This window comes from Benincasa hispida, chromosome 4 (genome assembly GCF_027475165.1).
Source record: "Benincasa hispida cultivar pf3 chromosome 4, pf3_genome.v1.1, whole genome shotgun sequence".
Classification (NCBI taxonomy): Eukaryota; Viridiplantae; Streptophyta; class Magnoliopsida; order Cucurbitales; family Cucurbitaceae; genus Benincasa; species Benincasa hispida.
The window spans coordinates 41,774,451-41,796,821 of NC_143481.1; the positions used below are offsets into that span (position 1 = coordinate 41,774,451).

General features: G+C 31.7%; 1 protein-coding gene across 1 annotated transcript; it reads left to right on the forward strand.

Annotated features, from left to right (window-relative positions):
- The first annotated feature begins 225 nt into the window (after nucleotides 1-225).
- Nucleotides 226-4,477, forward strand: LOC120075009 (hemerythrin HHE cation-binding domain protein). The gene is made up of 3 exons (XM_039028145.2): nucleotides 226-1,211; nucleotides 2,670-2,824; nucleotides 3,991-4,477. The coding sequence occupies exons 1-3, from the start codon at nucleotides 608-610 to the stop codon at nucleotides 4,249-4,251; spliced, it is 1,020 nt and encodes a 339-aa protein (XP_038884073.1). The 5' UTR covers nucleotides 226-607; the 3' UTR covers nucleotides 4,252-4,477.
- Nucleotides 4,478-22,371: the final 17,894 nt, after the last annotated feature.

A 22,371-nucleotide genomic window follows, 5' to 3' on the forward strand; every position in this document is an offset into this window, starting at 1 on the left:
TATTTTTTAAAATCAAATATCTATTTGAATTTCATGAACTCTAATACCATATTAGATAAAAGTGAATTCCATCTCAAAACTAATTTGCATGGGTGGAATATGGCATTAGCATGTGATATAAAAATGGGAGAGAGGTCCCTAATTTCATTATCCATTAATTTTGGAGGAAAAAAAAGAAAGAATGGAAAATAGAGAATAAAAGAATCAAAAGAAGAAAAAGACAGAGAAGAAAGGAGCGTGGGGTGTTCAGTACAGTTCACCAAAGCAATAACCAAACTTCCTTTATTTATTTGATTCTCTCTTCCATTTTTCTCTCAACAGAATTCCCTTTCGTTACAAGCAACCTCCGCCGCCACCGCCGCCGCGAAAACCCTCCTCCGGCCACCTGGTTTCTCCTCTCTTACTACGTCCATTACTTTAGCTTCTCATTATTCATTATATTATTCCATTGCTTTTCCTCTTTGCTGTGTTTGTTGGGGATTTCTTCTTCTTCTTGGCTGCTTTATGTAGTTTAATCCATTTTCCTTATTCGCACGCATTTCCTTTTCTTCTTCATCAAACGTTTTTTTCCAATCCGCCTTGTTAACCACCGGAAATTGTTCCTTCAATGGGGAATAATTGCCTTGGGAGTTCGAAGAAATCGGCGGCGGAGATTGTGCCTCAGGAGTTCATCAGAGGCTGTGGCGATACCGCGGGGCCTTCTAATCCGATCGTGCGCCTTTACGGCCCTCCAAATAATGCTTTCACCTGCTACATCCGATTCGCTTTGCTATACAAGTCTGTGAAACTCAGTTTCATCCCTTCTGAGACTCCGCATTTTGGCTCTGATTCGCCGGCTATTCGGATCGGGACCGAGACCATTTCCGGTTCACGTGAAAGGATGCTTCGGTTCATAGATAATAGGTTTCCTCATCCGCCGCTACCACTGTCGAATCGCCGCGTTGACGACGACGAAACGACGTCGTTGGTTGCCGTGAGAGTGGTGGCGCTGCAGCACAAGAGCGTGTTGTGGCATTTGGAGAGGATGTTGAGATGGGCGAAGGACCTGGCGAGTCGTGGAGGGAGAACGACCGTTGATCCGGCGGTGGGAACGCCGAGGATGGAGCTAAGGAAGTTCGGGAAGAGCTACTCTCAGCTGCTGGAAGTGATGCTGGAACACGCTCAAATGGAGGAGAGAGTCCTCTTCCCGATCTTGGAGAAGGCTGATCGAGGTAAGTCCCATGGTTCTGATTCTGCTCTGCGTTACATTGAATAGAATTTGAGTTTATGCAATCCAAATCCTAGAAATTTCCGGATCATGAAAGAAAATACATGGAAGAAGAAGTGTTTGTGATTGTGAGTTTACAACAGATTTAATGCAATTTTCATAAACGTTATTGATTGTAGGAAAGGTCGTTTTAGATCTATCAAACTAGCCCTGGAGATTGAGATGATCAGTAAGAAACAGCGATGAACTTCAATAACTTTCTTGGTTATCCCATCTTTTCAATTTGGGGAAAATAAAGAGGTTCTTTGGCTGGTTTTTTAACACTAACAAGTGGGGTGTTGAGAATTTGAACTTTCGATCTAAGAGGAGGAGTACTGCTGAACTCAACCACTTTGACATTTGGCTTCTTTTACTTAGTTTTATGGAAATGTGCAAACTATTCACATGTTTAAAGGAAAAACTGTTTTCAGTTATTTAAAAAACAAATCACATGAGAGGAAACTAGGGGAAGCAACTAAAAGACAACCTGTACTCAGAAAAAAAAAAAAAAACGACAACTCATGTTAAATTGTTAATTATACAAGTTTCTAAATTTTTTATTAAATTTTATTTTGTTCCATTACTTTCTATATTTATTTGTTTTGGTCATCAAAATTTCAAATGTATTATTTCAGTCTTTAAACTTCTTTTGGTTTTTTCTATTAATGAAATGTAGTTTATTTTTAAAAGGTTTTGAAATGTAGCCTTGAAACTTTTTAGTTTAAATGTATTGTTTTAGACCATAAACTATACAAAAGATATATTTAAATAATTGTGTTAATATTCTTATTCTATCAATTATTTAACCAGCATTTTCATTTATATATATATATATATATATGTATGAATGTATGTATAAACCAGAATTTTGATCTATTTATTTGTGATTTATATATAAAAAAAAATTAATAGCAAAGTCTAAGTATTTTCTAGTACAAAATTTAGGATTAAAATAACTTTTTTAAAACAAAAATATAATAAATAGGGTAGCTTAAATATGATTTGAACTGAATTGAGCATTTCTTTCCGATGGTCTTATTATTGTTTTAGAAGAATTTCACCTGATTTTTATTTTTTTTTCCTAAAAAAATATTTAATGTGTCTAGAAAAGATGGACTCAGGGTGACTATTTAAATTGAAATGGGGGTGGAGAAATTTACAATCTCAATATAAATTTGTTCTTTTCACATAAAAAAGGTGGGAATTCAAGCCTATTACCCTTAAGAAAAAAAAATGTATTCCCTACTAAACTATGTTTACATAGACGACTTTGGTCTACTCTAAACAAATATACTTGTAATGGTTTATTACAATGGGAATTTGGATTTATTCAAACAGAGCCCATCATCTATGCACATATATATTATACATATTGGAGTACAGATGAAGGGACTAATTGCTAGATGCCATAAATATAATGCAGGATTGTGTAAAGCTTCAAACGAGGAGCATGCAAGGGATCTACCCATCATGAATGGAATCAAAGAAGACATTAAGTCTGCAGTCGTTTTGGACTTGGGAAGTTCAGTTTGTCAAGAAGCGCTCTCCAGCCTTTCCAAACGTCTCAAGCTCTTGCAGGTAACTCCCTTCAAGCCTTCTATAATCCTAACATGTTCAAAATACATTAGGACATAGGGATTTAAGACCTTACGCTTAAGATTCCAGAGAAAGTGTATTGACCACTGAGCAGAATCAGATGAAAGAAAGACAATGGATGAGTGATAAATTGTCAAACCATATCAACGTGATCTGTTTTCTTCATTGGTTATGGGAAGAGACCAAAGGTCTTTAACTACAAATCCAATAGAAGTAGAACAACTCTAAAGATAAAATGCATTACTGTCAATTTTTTATATAAGAAGACCCTGAACAAACCACTCAAGAGAAAAGGATTGAGTGGTTGTCAATCTAAGCATAGTTCAACTAGTTTAGATATATGTCATCGACCAAGAAGTCAAAAGTTCAAATCTTCGCACTCTACTTGTTGAAGACGTAAAAGATTAAGTGATTCGTACCTGTTTTCTACGACTCAATTGCCAATTTCTAGTTGTTTCAGGATTCTTGTTTGAGACTTAAATCTCTTCACTCACATTTATATCTCTGTCAGAATCATTTATTTACTCTGCCGTCATTTAGGTCGACCCTATTGAAACAAAGAACACTCATCGTGACTTTATCAAAGTAGATAGGGGCAAAGTAGGAAATAAAGATAACCATTTAAATCATGTGGACTGAAGGAGCGTCAATAACTCTTTCCTCCACGACACCTTGTGACCACACTATAAGACTAGCTGTTCGCATAACCCTTTTTTGCGATGGTTATTAAATTCAGGCTAATTGATCCACATTACTTTATGCCATTGTGGAGAATGTATTGAATTTACTACACTTTAATAAGTTGAGCTTTTGAACATGGTGATGATTTAGTAGACTTCAATAGCCAAACCACTTTTACTTCATATTCAACTACTTTTCTGCCTCATTATTACACAATATTGATAACAGGCAGAGTTTTAGAGCCATTCAGTTATCCTGTAATAAAACATCATGTGGAATCCACACGACTTTTAAGATCAAAATTTATGTTTCAAGGTATTTGATCAGCAAAAATCGTTTATACGTACTTCACACTTCACATTTTCTTTACTGCACTCTAAGATTGTTTGCTCATTATGAGCTGATTTCTTTTTCCTTGCCTTTTTTTCTTTCTTCCAATCTCTTCCTTTACTTCTTCTTTGGGACAGGAACACTGTAAACATCACTTTTTGGATGAAGAGAAAAATATACTACCTTGGCTTGAAGCTGTAGACCTGAACAAAGAGCAGCAGGACAAAATGTTGGAGCAGCTCTTGGATGTGATGAAACAAACTCATTCTCATTTACTAAATTTCTTTCTTGAAGGTCTTCTCCCTCTGGAAGCACTGCAGTATTTGGATCTGATTACGAGCAGCAGCGATAGAATCCGAACAAGCTTTGGCTCAATGCTGCTGATGGATGTTGTATAAGATCAAATATGTATATAAAATTTCTTTTTTTTTTTCCCTCCCATCTAAATTGGATTTGCAACATCCTTTGTGTCAATAGGTCAGAATGAATGGCTGTTCTTTCTTTGGCATCTTGTCGTTTTAGTTTGGAGATGAAATATAGTCATTTATTGCATATTTTCTTAGAACAGTGTGCCACAAAAATGATAAGAAGAAGAGAGAAAAAAACTTTTTTTCTTTTTAATAAGTGGGTGGGTAGATTTGAATCTCTAACTTTTTGTTCGAAGACATATAGCTTGATCAGTTGAGTCCATTGTTTGAGACTTGTAATTGAACTTTTGTTCACATAATTAGTTACAATAGTAGGACATCAGATTCATAATCATATTTTGTTCATATATGAGAACAAGAATGAGTGCTAAATATTTAGATTTAGTTTGATATGGATGTGCAATTAATGTATTTGTTATTTATATAAAAAGATTAGTCTGTGTGGATAATTTGGGTTTTATTATCATTATTTATTTATTCTTGTTTTCCATTTTTTTTTTTATAAAATCTTTTAATCTTGCAACAGTCATGGTAGCATTTGACGATTTCTTGCTATGATTTTATTTGTGCTATCTAAAAAATGTTGGATGATAAGTCCATAGAGCACCAGCGAAAAATGAAGCTGGGTAAAAATCGCAATACTTGAAGCTTTAAGACCCAATCTGAGGTCCAATTTAACATAGTTGATAAATTTAGGGATCATTTTGGATTTTTTTCCCAATCAATACAAATTGATTTTCAAAGTTTTTTTTAAAGGAAATTGTTTAAGAATTGTAAGGTAATTTTAAAGAGCTAAACTTACCTCCACGGCTGTATCCTCTATCTACTGACCTCTACGTGGTGCAATCATATTGGTCACGTTTTTTTACTTTTATTTTTTAAATGAAAAAATCAGTACTTTGCCGATCCATTTGCATAAATGGCAAAAAAAGAGAACTTTCTTTTTCAAGAAAAAAAAAATCACTATTTTTTAAGAATTTAGATCCCTATTTTGCACTTAGAAAATAAAATAAGAGATGGAGGGAGAAAAAAATTCGTGGATAGGAAGAACTAAAAGAAGAAGTTGAAGAAAGTGGATGAATAAAACTTATATTGGTATGCTCTAAGGAAATTTATGAAAAGAAAGGGATTTTATAAGTTTGCTTTAAAGAGAATCAATTTCATTCTCACTTTCATACTCCCATTTTGTAGAAAAGATTTTCTTGACAAAACAGAAGAAAGTCTCTTCCCTTAATCTGTAAATTTAAAAGAGATCATTAATTTCATGTGGTTTTGAATTGATTTAAATATTTGGAAGAATTTAATTTGTATCAAATTGATGGATCTTATGCCTTTTAATTTTGGTTTTTGAAGCCTAAATTAAGATAATTTGAAAAATTAATTAATTTCTCAATTTAATAGAATCTTTGGAGATTTTGGAGCTATTGTGATAAAATATTTTATTTATCTTTTCAAAATTTGAAACAAATAAAAGAATTGAGATTTTTTCGAAATTAGATGAGTGTGAAAAGAAGAAAAAAATTGGGGAAAAAGCCATTCGGTTTTTCAGCGATAGCTTCCACAAAATTGTGGAGTTTGAACAGTTGGATCGTGCTCAAATTTGGTCAGTCTGTTCGAGACATAGAGTTTCATTTTGAACGGTTGGATCGTTGTTTGAAGCTCTGGTTTGTTCGTAATCGCTGCTGAATAAAATCTGTAAAACTAGAAATTTCCCTTCTCTCTCACTCTCGCAAACCCTCCTCATGCAATACCCTCACTACCAACCGCTAGCCTAAACAATTTATGTCGTCCAACAGCAACACCCACTGCCTATCTATGGTAGCCACGAGCCGACGTGCCATCAGCCGCCACTTGTCCGATCTTTGTCGGAATTTTGAGAAAAACTTTGGGTAACACTTATTTTCCTTATAATTTGGGAGGTGAAATTCACCAATTTGATCTTGGGTTAAATTAGTAACCTTTCCTTGGTGTGAAACTTAGATTAAAGATTTGGAAGTTTTGAGACATTGACCATCAAGCTAGAGACCATTTTTCGTTTTGCAGAAATTTGGTAAAGATCGATAAGTTTTGGGTAAGTTGTTGGTTGGTTATTCTTTTGGATTGAGAGTAATAGTGAGAAAATTAAGTTATTGATTTTGGATTTAATTCTGGATCAAATTGGCTAATTGAATCAAGTTTTGGAATTTTTGTTGGACCAAGCCACAACTTTAGGTTGATTCAAGTGTGCTAAAGAAGTTCTAAGGAGATTTTGTTTTACGTGTTTTTTTACCAAGTTGAGGTAAGTGGTACTATTACCGGTGCCTTCGTGCCAGGCGGCCTAGATTAGATTTACAAAGTTAATTAATGGACTTTAAAAGCATGATTTTGTCTTTGTGATATATTTTTTGCATGACAATTATAAGTATTATGAGCATGTTCGAATTTCTAATCAGTACTGAAATTATGTATGTGATACATGAATAGACCAATAGGGCAGTTTACCGTCTCGCCTTGACGCATGTTTTATTTCAGAGGACCGACGAGTCTAGTCTCATATTTGACGGTGTGCCTACGAGCCGCTAGACATGCGTGGACCGACATGTTTACGTTCATATTTTTTTTTCATGTTTCATGTTTGACGGTGTGCGTACGGGCCGCTAGACATGCGTGAGCCAACAGGTTTACGTTCATGTTATTTTTCATGTTTGATGGTGTGCCTACGGGCCGCTAGACATGTGTGAGCCGACAGATATACGTTCATGTTATTTCCATGTTTGATGGTGTGCCTACGAGCAGCTAGACATGTGTGAGTCGACGGGTTCATGTTCATGTTATTTTCATGTTTGACGATGTGCCTACGGGCCGCTAGACATGCGTGTCAAGGCAAGACAATACGTCTTTTAGTTTCTTTTCATCATAAAAAATCGATGTAGCTGTATAAGCCACGGGCCATCATTCTCTACTCATGGATGCATAGCCTGATCCCGGTAATGAGATCACTTACTGAGTATTTTATACTCAACCTTTATTAATTTATGTTTTTCAGGTAATGATAGGAACGGATCGACGGGTGATTAGAGAGACTTGTGACCGTGCCATATGGGACATGTAAATCGCTTCTGCTCAGTTTACGTTTTCAAGCTATTTAAAAGTTTTAATTTGAAACTCGATGTTGGTCAAAATTTTATTTGTTTAAGTTATTTTTTTTCCTCATTATTTTAGGGGCCCCGGTTTTTCTTATTTGTTATTTATTTTGGAAAACTGTCTTTATTATTTTAATGAAAATTTATTTTCCTCAATGGTCAAAATGTTTTGAAGGTAAATGTGTAATTATGAATAACTACCCTTATCAGAGTACTCAAATGTATTCTCCTTTCTCCCTGTAACTTATAGTAGGACAAACATGTTTAATGTTTAGGTTTTACACTTCTTAGTTCTCTGTGATTTCAATCAAATGTTAAAGGTAAAGCAATAAACGCTTCTGTTGAGATTCGATCCCTTCGATCCTTAAACTTCATAGAGATAGAAGCAACATTTTATTAATTTATTTTGTACCAATATAGTCTCTCTACTCTCTAAACTCTAACAAATCTAGTTTTTGATTTTAATACGTAATAATTTAATTTTTATACTTTCAATTTTGTAAAAATTTAATACTTATCGTGAATAAGTCTTATCAAAATTAAGTGTAAATTTTTAATATGTATCGACTAAATCTTTGTAGTTTCAAAAAAAAAAAAACCCCTTTTATTGATGTACCTATATAAGAAATTTCTTTAAATCATAATAATACTTTTCATGAAAAAAGTTTGGGACCAAGAATATTTTCTAACCAAAATCTGATAAACTTAGAAAATATTTACGTTTATCAAACTCTACCTTTTCACATTGTTAATAATAATAGCACCATGATGAAAATAGTTATATTATGTAGGCTTTGTAATTTGTTTCAAACCCTCAAGTAATTTTAATAGTTGTAAAATTACCGCAACTTTTTGTAAACATTTTAAAACCACATTTTTATTAGAATGTTGGACTAAGTCGAGACTTCATACGATATGAAATAACCTTAATATAAATTTTCGTTTAAGGTCACTGTCATAGTCATCATCTCGAATGGTAACTTTCAAAGGAATAATTAGGTATATAGCAGTAATTACATTATCATTTGAAAAAATTGAAGAAGACGAGATCCTTTTAAATTATAGCAAAACACATATATGTCACGTGAGCACATTTTCTGAAATCCTAAAATATCCTCATTGTCCCTCTTTTAATTGCAGTTAATTTGACATCTTTATTAATGAGACTGTAATTAATTAATTGCTCAACTATATATAAACTTTCAACGTCAACTAAGATTATCATTTCAAATGGATAATTTTTTTAGAATAGGTGATATTATTATACAACAACAAAGAGGATTCCACTGTCCGGGATCAAGGTATCAACAAAACCAAAAGGATAAGACCAGAACAAACCAACACATAGACGCAAACTCGCAAACCACCCGGAAGAAAGGCAGAGAAAAGAACTCAAAACCTAGTTTGTGGGGTTTTATATTTGCCATAAATCTTGAGATTTAATAGTTGTTTTGAATTTTCAAATTAGATTTAATAGTTGTTCAATTTTCGAATCTTCTACATCAACTAATTTTCAAATCTTGTTTTGAAATTTAAAATATCATATTGTATTAATTATCCTAGCTGAGATATCTTATTTATATTATTCTTTCTATTAATCTTAACCAAGATTCACAGGTTTTAAATGATTTTTTTTATATTAGAATACAACACGTAGCCCTAGCTTTCTTCATCCTCTGTGCAAAACGCTTTCTTGTTACGTTGTTGAATGATTAAAAGTTTTGTTCAATGGTAAGTGGCATGAAAATAACTACTATATAGGTAGGAAACATGACCTATTGGTAACGTGTAACAATTTTCAAGTCTCTGTAATTTGAACGACAACCCCATTCGTCCTCCTCAAGTCAAATGCCTGACTAGAAGACCTAGGAAAAAGAGAATCCCATCTTGATTAGAAAATAGGAAAACAGTAGGTTGTACTCATTTTGGTAGTAAGGGTCATAATCGTAGGTCATGTAAAAATCTAATACCCAGTTGAGTTTGGGTTTTTATTTGTTTTTGTATTTTTACCTCATATTTTTCATTGTAAACATTTATGGATGGTTTTATTTGCTTCAAGTATTTTCCATATATTATTACTATACTTTATATATTGTTTCTCATACATTTACAATTTTAGTCATGTTATAATTTTATTTTTTTAATAAATGTTAATTTCTCCATCTATTATCAATATACTTTATATGTTTCACATCCCTTTGTTACAACATAATCATATATAATTGTATAATAAAATATTGCTTTTTAAAGTTTGTTCTGTTATGCTCTTTGTGTTTCTATCTTAGGATTAAATGATAATATTTTACTTGTTTTTTGTTTTCTGTTATGGAATTTATGAATATAGTTTTTTTTTCCTTAATGGTTCATGTTTTTGCTCATTCATTCAATCATGATGTACATGTTTAGATTATATTTATAGATAAAATTGTTGTGCAATGTTATAAAATATTGGCTTGTCATTCTAAATTCTAATTATATATAGTTATTTGTCAAATTAGATTGTTTAATTTAATTATCAATTTTGACTAACTGTTATTTATCAAATTCAAATTAACTTTTTATCAATATATGAGAATGACTAGATAGGTAAATAAAATTACACACTTTAGTTTGCTTACTTGATAGAATAATTAAACGGAAACAGAATGTGATGTTCCGAATTTGTAGGTAATTTTAAATTAATTATTTCATATTATTTAGGTTAAATTCTAGATATTTTGCCAAAAAATAATATTGGAAATTCGAATTATAAATTATAAAAGATCTGAGAATTTGGTTTAAATTAAATTCGGAGATTTGCAGAGTTGAAACTTGTTTTGTTAGAAGATTGGGAATTTAAGGGGAAAAGCAAAAGAAAAAACAATAATAAAATACAAAAGAATAAAAGCCTAAATCCCTCTATCAGTCGGCCCCCACACACGAAATCTCTCTTCCCCTCACTTAGTCTCAAGATTTTAATCCCTCTCTCTCTCTCGCTTAGCCGACTGCATCAGACCCACAGGAGAAGTTCGTCGTCTTTCTCCTCTCACTCGGCTGCAAGCCAAGTCATGTCGTGTGCAGCACCTCGTCGTCGTTGTCTGCACTAGCTTCCAGTGGGTGTTATGTTTTTTCTCTTCTCTGATCTCCCTCCTTCTTTTCTCCCATTTTGTCTTTTACCAGCACCAGTCGCTGACCATCAGTCGTTGCCTCGGGGTCACCTTCGCTCCACACGAACGGATTTTGTGAGTACGAAACGCCTAGACAAAATTTTCTGTGAGATTCTTTTAGGTTTTTGTTTAATTCTGGTTGCACACTATGGAGAACAACCTTGAAGATGGAAGGATGGGGAAGAGGAAAAGACTTCATCGATAGGAAGGGAAAGAGTTGTCTATTCCATCTTTATGGATTTTGTTTATAGATATTAATAGGTTCTTTTTATTTTCCATCTTTATTTTTTTCTATCATCCTAAGACACATTGAAGATGCAACGGGAAGTGCAAAGTTCTAATTTGTATGTACATCTATTTATTATTTTTGTTCTTTACTTCAATAATTTTACTAACTTTTTATTACTTAATGACTTTTTGTAGGTTGCTGAAGATATACCAATAAATACAATGCCTAGACAATAAATACAATTAACTTGGAGTTAATTAGATTTGTTATATCAACATGTAATTTATTAAGTCTATGTTTTGTTCATCTCTATATGTAAGATAATAATTAATATATTTCTTCATTTTTTTTTTTGACAATTTGAATCTTGTATAAATGCTTATTTAGATATATACATTTTGTCACTTTCAAGGTATTTAGCACAATAATATCAACATGAATATAATCGAAAAGATATAAAAAGTTCATAAAAAAAGCTATAAAAATTTTAAAAAGCTAATTTGAAGGCTTATTATAGCATTCATTAAACAAATAGTTATAATTTCAAATAAATGCTATAATAGATGAACAATAACCTCAAATTTTGGTTATAAAAGCATTTTTATATTTGATTTAAAATGCTATCTTAGATGATAAAAAGATTAATTGTGGTTTGCAAAATACTATAAAAAATCAAGAATTTCATAGCGTGTTACTAAATGCTATAAAAGACCTATTATAGCGTTTTTTTCGAAGCTATCGTAGGTCTCTTTTCCTCTAGTGTAACAAGGTTTGTATCTATGTGTTATGGTACTTTGGATTTTTAAAAGTTTGATTTATTATTTCTTTTATTTTGTTTTGCCATTTTTATAACGGATTTATTATTCTGTTTTGCTATTTTAAAGAGAGAATCAGGGAGTTAGGAGAAAGGGATGAAGGAAAACATATTTTTTTTTGTTGTGTTTAATTTTGTGTATCTTTGACTGATGGTTGTAAGGATATGCTATACAATTTAATGAAAGGATATTTGTATGTCTACGGACATGTTCGAAATTTTTTGTATCACAGCAATTAATTGTATACTTTATTTTGTAAAAAAAATAATCGCAAATTGCAAAACCGTACTATATGCAAAATGGCGTAAATAACACAATATGCAACATAATAAAGCATAGATCACTAACTTTTTTTTTTCTGGAAAAAAACATTTTTAATCAGGTTTTAAGTCCACTTTCTAATTCCTTTCTAGATTTCAAAATATTAAACTTTTAGCCTTAGATTTTGAACTTCATTTTCATTTGGTCCCAATATTTTAAAATGTTACATTTTCCTCTTTGACTTTTAAGTTTTATTTTATTTAATCTTTAAGATTTCAAATATTTATATTTTGTCTCAAATTTTTATTAAATACTCAAAGTTTAGCCAAGGCCAAAAATCAAGGAGAACACTAGTAAAAAGTTAATTTGATTTAAGTGAAAAATATTCAAACTCAAGGATAGATATAGATTACTAACTCTTTTTTTTTTTTAGAAAAAAAATACATTTTTAATTGCTTTAGGTTTTAAGTTAGTTTCTACTTGATTTATAGATTTCAAAATATCAAACTTTTAGTGTTAAAATTTGAGCTTAATTTCTGTTTAGTCCCAATATTTTAAAATGTTATATTTTCCCCTTACTTTTGTGTTTTATTTTAATTTGATCTCTAAGGCTTCAAATATTTATATTTAATCTTGATTTTTCATTAAATACTCATCTTAAGTTTAGCCAATGTCAAAAATCAAAGTGAACATCACTAAAAATTAGATTACTAACTTCTTTTTTAAGATTTTTTTTAATTGCTTAGGTTCCAATATTTTAAAATGTTATATTTTTTTACTTTGAATTTTGAGTTTTATTTCAATTTAATCTTCAAAGCTTCGAAATTTATATTTAACTTTGATTTTTCATTAAATACTTATTTTAAATTTAATCAATCTTAAAGACCAAAGTGAACCTAAGTAAAATTTTAATTTGATGTAAGTGAAAAATATTAACTCAAGAATAAAATGAAAATAAAAATTATACTCAAAATAAGATAAGAATGTATCATTTCGTTAAACTGAATTCAATGAGTTTTGTTTGATATTTTGAAGCTTGATGAGAAAATAAAAACTCGACTCAACATCAACGGAATAAAAGCCTTTTTTTTCCCTGTAAATAAAATAAAGTAACCAACAATACTTGAGCCTCGTAATGAAAGAAATTGTGTTCATAAAATTTCATCACCAAATGCATATGATAAAACAATACTAACATTCTCTCTTTTGCTCATTTACTTCTCTTTCAAATCTTTGATAATTCCATCAACGTGCTTCCTGTAATGAAAAATTGTAATCATTTTGTGTTGGGGTTGTCCACTATGCACTGAGGCCTAAAATCGGAAAGGAAAACACACCACGAACTGAAAACCTCTGGTATTTGAAAAAACAGATGGCTAAGCACAATCCTACACGTTGAGGATCAGGATTTACTTAACCCACTAATGCCTTAGCAAAAAGGATGAAGAGAAGAACAAAAGAAGATAAACATAGAGGTTTTTAATGTGGTTCAGCAAGGTAAGCCTACATCCATGGAGGAGCCGACGGATATTATGATCAGAAGAAATACAGATAAGTTGTAAAGTTTTTTTAAGTAATTTCTTAGCTTGTAATTAGCTTATAGCTACTATCCTTTATATATAGGATTTACAAAATAGTTACGACTATATGTAAAGGTTAATTTCATATTAATTCTCAATATTGTGGTCAAAGATAATGCATACTCACACAACTACAAACTACTGTACAGGGTAAAGAAAGCTGCTAACGTAGAAATGAAGAACATTCCAAGAACACCAAATTCCGAATATGCAAACAAAATTTCCAAAATTAAGAGAATTGTTAATACTAATCATCACTGCTATAAACAACATTGCTCGAATTAGAAGATATATTTTTCCATTATTATACCAGCTCTTCGGAGATGAGGATTCAGATTTCAAATAAACATTTGGATACAACATTTAAGAATAACTCAAAACAAAAGACAACAAAAGAATGCCACAAATTAGCTAAGGATAACAGTTTTGAAATTGAAATTCTTGTTACACTTTCTTCACAAGAATAGGACCAACTAACGTATAAACAGTTGCATTCTCTTTTTTGAGCAAATAACTCCTGCATTACACCAAAAAAGAATGCAAGAACAAAAATCAGACAACAAGAATTACCTTCTTATGCAAATAACCAAAGAAATTTGTTGAAAACGGTAAGACCCTCATTACGACGAATAGTAAACCATCAAGGTACAGTGGTCAAGCGAAGAGCAAAACCTGCAAAATAGAAACTCGTTAAGGCTGAGTCGCGGAGCTCGCTCTATTTAAGACGTTTCATGGCTCTGCCCAAATGTGCAAGCAGTTCTGAAAATTGTCACGTCATCTCCAGGATAAAACAATCAAATGAAAATCGGTTGAAAATGCACCATTACCGACCGGAACATATACCCTTTCTAAACTCACTGCTCGGAAAGCTAGGATGTAGGAGGAGAGAAAAACAAAGTGGGAAATGAATAAAATGAATTCTGTGTATTCGAACTGCTAAAGGCCTCGCTTTTTATAGGCCTTCAGCTCGATCTATAGGGAGCGAGAAGAGCGCTCCGCCACAGAATGTGTGCAACGAAACGCGCGGGATGGGCGGACGAAATGTGAGGATGAACGGACCGTTTCCTTCTTTTTTTTGGTTAAAAACAATAAAAAAAATAAAAATATATTTTTTTATATTAAAAAATATATTTTTTATATTAAAAAATAATCATCACACACACACCACGCCCGACCGACGGCGTGTGGGATGTCCACCAAACCCATATTGGTCTATTTTCTCACTCTCTCCCATTGGGGTCCAAACCCAAAACACAAGGAGTACATAAAAGAGACTTCCAACATCAAATTTTTCAATGTGGAATTCTCCAAAAGTTGGTTCCCTTTTTGTTTTGAAAGTTAAATTTTCACCCAACAATATTTCAATTTTCCAAGCAGAATTTAAATGATTTCACCGTGTGTTATCAATTTAGTGGTGCCTAAGAGAATAGATTGACAAGAAATACAAATTTTTACCTTTTTCTTTTGAGCAATGATTAAGTACAACCTGACTGTATCTAACCGTCATCTTCCCTACTCTTTACCACCCGAAGATTTTTTTTTTTAAAAAAAATATATTTTTAAAAAAGAAAAAGTCCACATGACATATTTTGATTGGATAGCAGTCAGGCTACACAAAAGATAGATGTACCCGATTACCTATACTTTACCACACAAACATTTTTTTTAAAAAAATATTTTTTAAAAAAGAAAAAGTCTAACTGACATATTCTGATTGGATAGCAGACTACACAAAAGATAGATACAGTTCAATTGCATCTAAGTTTTTTTTTTAAGTCCGATCTTATTCTGATTTAATTTCCTTCTTTTTTTTTTTAACAATTTTTGTTTGAATTATAAATTTAGTTTAATAGACATTAAACTAAATCTAACTCAACTCACATAAACATGTAACAGTTATGGTAACTAGTAACTAAGTGCATGTGTTTATTTAAAAGAAAAAAAGTGCATGTGTCTAGTGCATATGTTCGTTTAGTAACTTAATGCATGTGTATAAACATCTAATGTTCGATTCAAATGTGATGTTAAAACTGCCAAATTACTAAAAAGAATGACATATTTCATTTAAAAAAGCAATCAATATACATGTGGGAGAAATTTTACTTAACTAAAAAATGGGGGAAAAAATGCAAAGTGATTCTTGGTCAATCACCCAATTAAAAGCAAATTAACATTTAATTTATATTTGATATATTATTTGACAAAAAAATAATGCATTTAAGATATACCATCAACATCAATTTTGAACTAATCATTTTTATCAATAACATAGTTAATGCATTTAAATTTATATAGTTTGATGAGAGGGGTTGTTATTTGAATGTGACTCAAATATTAAATTATATAAATGGGATATATATAAAAACTATAGGCTATATTATATGTGATATAACCTATAGCTTAATATTTATATATATTAAGTTAGATAATATATATATATATATATATATATATATATAATTGAAATTCAAAATTTGAATTTGAATTTTGAATTATTAAAGGGAAGGAGTTATCTCCCTCTACCCCTTCAACTCCCAATATCGCGTAAAAGAAAGTAGTGAGAGAAAAAAAAACTCTCTCGAATCTTCATCTCCTTCTCTTTTTGTCCTGCAGAAAACAAATTTTCTCAGAATAATCTTAATTCTCTTCTCCTTCCCTCATTCCAAATTTAAGTGCAAGCCCACACCTCTGCACAGTTCTCGTCCCTGAGAATAATGGGGAAGATCCTTTGGTGGTGTCTGATTGCAGTGTTTGTGAGTTCGGAGAAGATGACAGAAATTGGAGAGGAATGCAAAGAATTGGTCTTCAATGGGTATGTGATATCCTAACCCTTCTTCTTCTTCTTGTACAATAGAAAGCATGTTCAACTAATTTTGTTTATCTTGTGTTTTCGTCCTCTAATTATTGTTCTGTATAATTAAAATCGGGACATGATTTCTTCCATTGCGGGGAATTTCAATCCCTACAATTGGTATGAGAGTGCGATCGTTTGAGTCCCAATTTTTTATTTTCGAACTTTAATTCATAGTTTTGGTGGGTGCATATTGCATTTTGAATGTATGGGTTTTGCATATTGGATGATTTCAAAATTGGCCTAGAATTTACTACTTTAAAGGTGTTTAAAGTTGTAATTACCCGATGTTTTGGGTATTTAATTTCATGTAACTGAGTCTGTAATTGTTCGTGTAGTTCGTGATGGAGTTTTGGCTTCGAATTGGTGAAATTTTGGAGCAAGAATCGAGCAAATTGGATGAACAGGTGAAATAGAGTAAGCTTTCTGCCTTACAGCGTCACAACGCTCTAGCCGCAGCGTTTCAATGCTATGGCAACATAAAAGCCAGCGTTGCAATGCTCACGCGTGTCAAGAAACCTCCACTTCGTGCATTCGAGTCTCCCCAACAGTTTCTTTGTAGTTTTTCTATTTTTTAATTATTAATTTGTAATAATTAATTATTAATTATATTTTCGTTACTTATATTAATTTAATTAATGTTTAGGATACCAATTTTGGTCTAATATTGCTGTTTTATTTATACATATGAGGTATGATTTTAATTATTTATATGTCATATTGTATGCCATATAGTATAAATCTCATCATAGGATAAACATAAAATCATGTATCATTTTAATATAAAAGTTATATTATATAGTTGCATGATTAAATTAAGCATGCTCATGCATCATATTTAATATAAGAGTTGTATTATATGATTGCATACATAGTAACATATCCATGCATCATACTTTATTATAAATGTTATATTAGTATGATGTATAATATAAGTGTTATATTATGTGATGGGTATGTTATTTATTTTCATTGTTTGATAATCTAAATGCTATGTTACATAATAAAAATGAAAATGCATGAATCATGTCATTACCTTAGAAATATAATCGTTATATTTTATGTATGTTATTAGATGCATGACTTAGGTTTTAATTGTTTCATTAGACTTTATAATAATTATAAGGTAAATGAAATTAGAATTAAAATCTATAATCAAGAGTTGTATGTAAACATAGGTTAAATTAATTTGAAATGTTTTAAAATTAATTTCACCTAGACTTATATTAATATTTATATCTAATATGATTAGAAGTAAGATAAATCTTTTAATTTCCTTTTAGTAGGATTAAATTGGAGTAAATAAAAGATTAAATTTGTACATAATTGTCTATAAGGGACCTTTGTCTAAGGGAAGTTTTGTCTAAGGTTGAGGTATTTAAGCTGACGAAAACGGAACACCTCTACCTGAGAACCGACTTGGAAGGTGAATTAAACAATAATATTATAAGCATGCAATGAATGATTTAGGTTTATTAAAGTGTTTAATAAACAAGAATCAACATTGTTAAACTATCCAATATAATTGTTATATTAGGCCAAATTAACAATTCACTTAGATAAATTTATTAGCCTAATTTACCTAAGTTATGAACCCTCATTTGTAAAATCTCAGTGGGAGAAAAATGATGTATATGATACTTTAATTTCTTTTTCACGTTTATCCCTAAATAGTTCACACTGTGAGATTATGCTCGGCCTCGAGACACCTTTGCTTGTGTCCTCCTATAGATGGTCTTTGCATAGGTCAATATCAAGGTGAATGGAGAGAGTGTTTATAGTAAGTGTGAGAGGGAAGTGTGAAGGTCTTCTTCATTGGTTTGAAGTAAAATTTCATACTTGGCCTCAAGACACCTTTGCTTGTGTCTCCTAGGGATGGTGTTTGCATGAAATTTTACTCAAACTCTATAAATGGATAGGATTACTTTAATTTTTGTCCCAATCGGTTTTTCCCTACGATTGGCTCATTGGGGCAGAACTCTAGAATCTAAAATGAAAGGTTACACTTATAAGAAATTATTAAGTAAGTTAATAGTTTCTTGACTAAAATATGGTAACTAGATGTTATAGGAATAAAAAGTTATTATGGTATAACATTTTGTTGAGAATGTCTCAATCCAGTGAAGGAATGAGTGACTGGCCTACGATGGCTTTTATTCTGACTCACTAGAGTATCATAGCAATAGAAATTTTGCATTTATATGAATGAGATTCATATTTAAATTCATGGATTCATCTTAAAATTTCTTTGCTGAATTAGAATGAATAATAGATTGCATATAATCAATTAACATATCTTATATAATTCAAAGTTATATTTATTTCTCTAAAAATTTTAATTACCAATATAAGTCAAATATTTTGATGAATATATTATATTGAAATTTTTTTCGACTCATAAGAACAGTGTAATTTTGTCTTTTAATTTGGAAAATGTTCTCAAAAGAATTTTTGAGTGTTCATGAGTAAACTTTACAGTGATAGCTTATTGTAATTATCTACATAACATATGATGTGTCTAGATAAGAACATGACAAAATATATTATATGTTAGAGTCATGGGAAGCTAAATGATCTATAAAGTTAAGTATCATCGGGGTTCTAAGAAAATTATAAGGACTAGAGCTAATGAGGAAAAAGTTTTCTAATTAGTTTGAGATGTCAGTTGTTGAGGGATTTTGGAAATGTCTCAAAAAGAAGAAAAATGAGAATAAGTAAATCTAATTTACTAAGTTCATCATGGAGAATACAAATTCACACATTGATAGCTGAATAATGATTCACTATCAAAATTTTTCTTCATTACAATTATATAGTAAATCTTGGCGAATTCTTATATAAGTGGAATAGTTCTACTAATTGGCAATAGGATGTTCATCTCAGTTAAAGTAGTGAGAGACATTAAATGTTATTTAATTTTGCTGAATATAGTGTTTTTATCACCACAAGAGAAATTCCACTCCTCCAAGCTTTATTACTAAATATTTCATAGTGTATGAATAGTTAGTGATAAGACATGTTTTTTCAAAAGTCATTTTTGAAAACATGTTCAGCTTTAATTAAATGCATTTTTGTGCATTAAAATATGATGATGTTTACTTATGCTGAATATGGTGCTTTTATCACCATGAGAGAGATTCAATTTCTCCAAGGAAAATTACTAAAATATTTCATAATGTATGAATATTTTTGGTAATTAGATATCTTTTCAAAAGTTATTTTGAAAATATGTTTATTGGTATGGAAAATTTTATTAGGGACGAATGGGGTTGTACATACAGTCATGCGTTAGACATGGTTTAAGCTATGCATTTACGCCCATGCGTCTGAGGTCATGCGTCGGAATGAAAATGTGTTAATCTAGTATGCAATGGCCACGTGTTCCAATCACAAGTTTTCTTACGCTCGCGCCAAGTATAACGTAAATGCAAGTTTCTCGGGTAATCCGAGGTCGAACACAGGGACTTGTCATTCAATAATGCTGGTGAAGTAATACGTTTGAGGCGATGAAAAGAAAAATAAAAAGAAGTTTAATGGATTTACACATTATTCCTACAAAAACTAAACAGATTGAGCAATAGAAGACTTGCGATGAGAATAGGTAGATACACAACAACCATTAATGCATAATAATGTTTATTATCTTAGCCCAAGTAATCCCAGATCATTACACTAACGTATCGCACACCTCTCGATGATCAGCCGCATGACTGTATCTCTATAGTACATGGTTGCGTCGAGCATAAGATTATGCCTATCTTTAGGAATAATGCAAACTTTGCTTTAGTGCGTTTCATCTCTTACCTTCTCAGGCAGTTAGACGCGGTTATTTAACTTATAGACAAGCAATGAAATAACCCATAGACAAGCGTTGCTACAACCTTTCACCAAGCAAAGAGGATTAACTCACTATACTCGCACAACGCACACCTCTCGTTGGATTGCTATATGCGTCCTATCTCTAGGCTACACGATTAAGTATGTGATCGCCTTTGATAAATAAATATTGAAAATAAGTAATGATAAAGATAAAGATGATGAAGAAGATGGCATTGAAGGAATCAAGAGATGCATTGATTTCAAATTGTCTTAATATCTTAAGCTAAAATGTAATACAATACAGAGGTTAGAAGAGAAATGAAGGACTCTGCGTCAAGGCTGGTGGTGGTGCCATGGATGAATGGTGGAGATGTCTCTCTCGAGCTCTATCTCCGGCGAAAGCTCCGATCGTCACTCGGTCTGGTTTGTGGAGGTGAAGAATTCTCACTGAAAATCTTGTTCAAGCTCTCATCTGTGATCGCAAACCTCTGCCTTGAGGCAGAAGTTCAGATATCTTGAAATGAAGGTCCAAAAGGCTATTTGTAGAGTTTAAACGCCGATAGCTATCATGATTGCATTATGGCTCACTGCTGCTTTTGTCACGGTATGGGCAATGTCACATCGTCTTATCTTGTTGATACTTTTAAGGTATGCGTCCGAGCTTGATTCAACTGAAGTATCAACGCGTTCTACCCATCTTGCGATCGTCCTTCTATTATGGTTGTCACTCCATGGCCGCAATTCCCAATTGATCACCGCATTTGCTTGATCACCGCAACTTTCGTGCAATGGACGCATTCGATCACCGTAACTTTCATGCAATGGGCGCATTCGATCACCGTAACTTTCATGCAATGGGCGCATTCGATCACCGCAACTTCCATGCGATGGACGCATGCGATCCAACTTTCAGCGCATGCGTTTGTCTGCGATTGTTTATTTCAAACGCATGCGTTTGATTCCTGTGATAGCTACAAAAATAAACACTTTGACATAGAACAACGCATAATATTGGGGTCAGTGAGGATTTAGGTGCTAATCGACTCAAAACTCAATTTTTCGCAAATTCTAAATATTATCACTGCATTTTCTACTTGTTAGCCCTCATGATTCTAAATAAAAGGCTTATAATAACTGGTATTTCTGCCAGTTATCAATGTTCATCATTAAATATACACATTTTTGTTTGTTAAAGGTTAACACATATATTACTCAACTGTGAGAGTGTAAGGATTAATGAATCCGAAAACAAAGACAAATTTTATTCTCCTGAAAGATACATGACTTTGCTTTTTAGAAGTGATAGTTACGGGTAATTCTCTAAGAGTTAGAGTTAAATTATTATTACTGGTTAAAAGCCTTGCTTCTTATGCAAGTGTGTCATTAAATCTTATCACATAAGGTTATCTAGTCAATGTTCAACTTTCTTTCTTTGACCCAAGTGGTCCTATATTAGAAAGCATAAGTCTAATTTCATAGATAATCCATTAATATGACTGATGAGTATTTATGAATAAATGTATCCTATTCCAATTCAGCTCATGTCTTATTTTCTTTGAAATGTTCAAAAGAAATTAGACTAAAGTTTAAATAACTTAGGCAAACACATTGTGACATTATGATCTGAACATAATTAGTACCGAATATTTGATGTATTGAGCCTTATTGACAAAGATGAGATGAGATCTCATTTAAAGCATTCAGTACACTTTGTGTGACATTTTGCTGCAGGAGAAATATGACCTTGTTCAACTTAGTACATTTTAAGTTCTCTGTTAAACTAAGTCCTAATGTTTTTAAATTACACTGATGTTTGACTTCATTAAGGTAATGTGAGATAGATAGCATTATTTTGAACATTATTTCTGCCAACATGTTTGCGAAACATTGTTGTATCATGGATGTGTTATAAAACTTGTTTATAACATTTCAGGTTTTGGGTAAGTTGAGACACTTGTGTCAAAACAAACCCTTACTGAAAGTAATGTTCAAAAGATACCTAAGTATTCCTTTGGACTTTCCAAAGTAAAATGATGTGTTTGTGTGACAAATACTGATTTATTTGGAAAGTTGAAGGGTATAGACTATATTGATGAATTTATTTCAAGTAACACCACGTAATAGTTAACAAGTGTTGTTAACATTTTGTTTCATTTTCACGTCAATTTCTAACTATCAAATAGATGGATTTTCATGGTATTGGGAGAGTTATGAGATAACTCGACCTTTATAACAAGACTTACCTGAAGTCTTTATTGTCATATAAG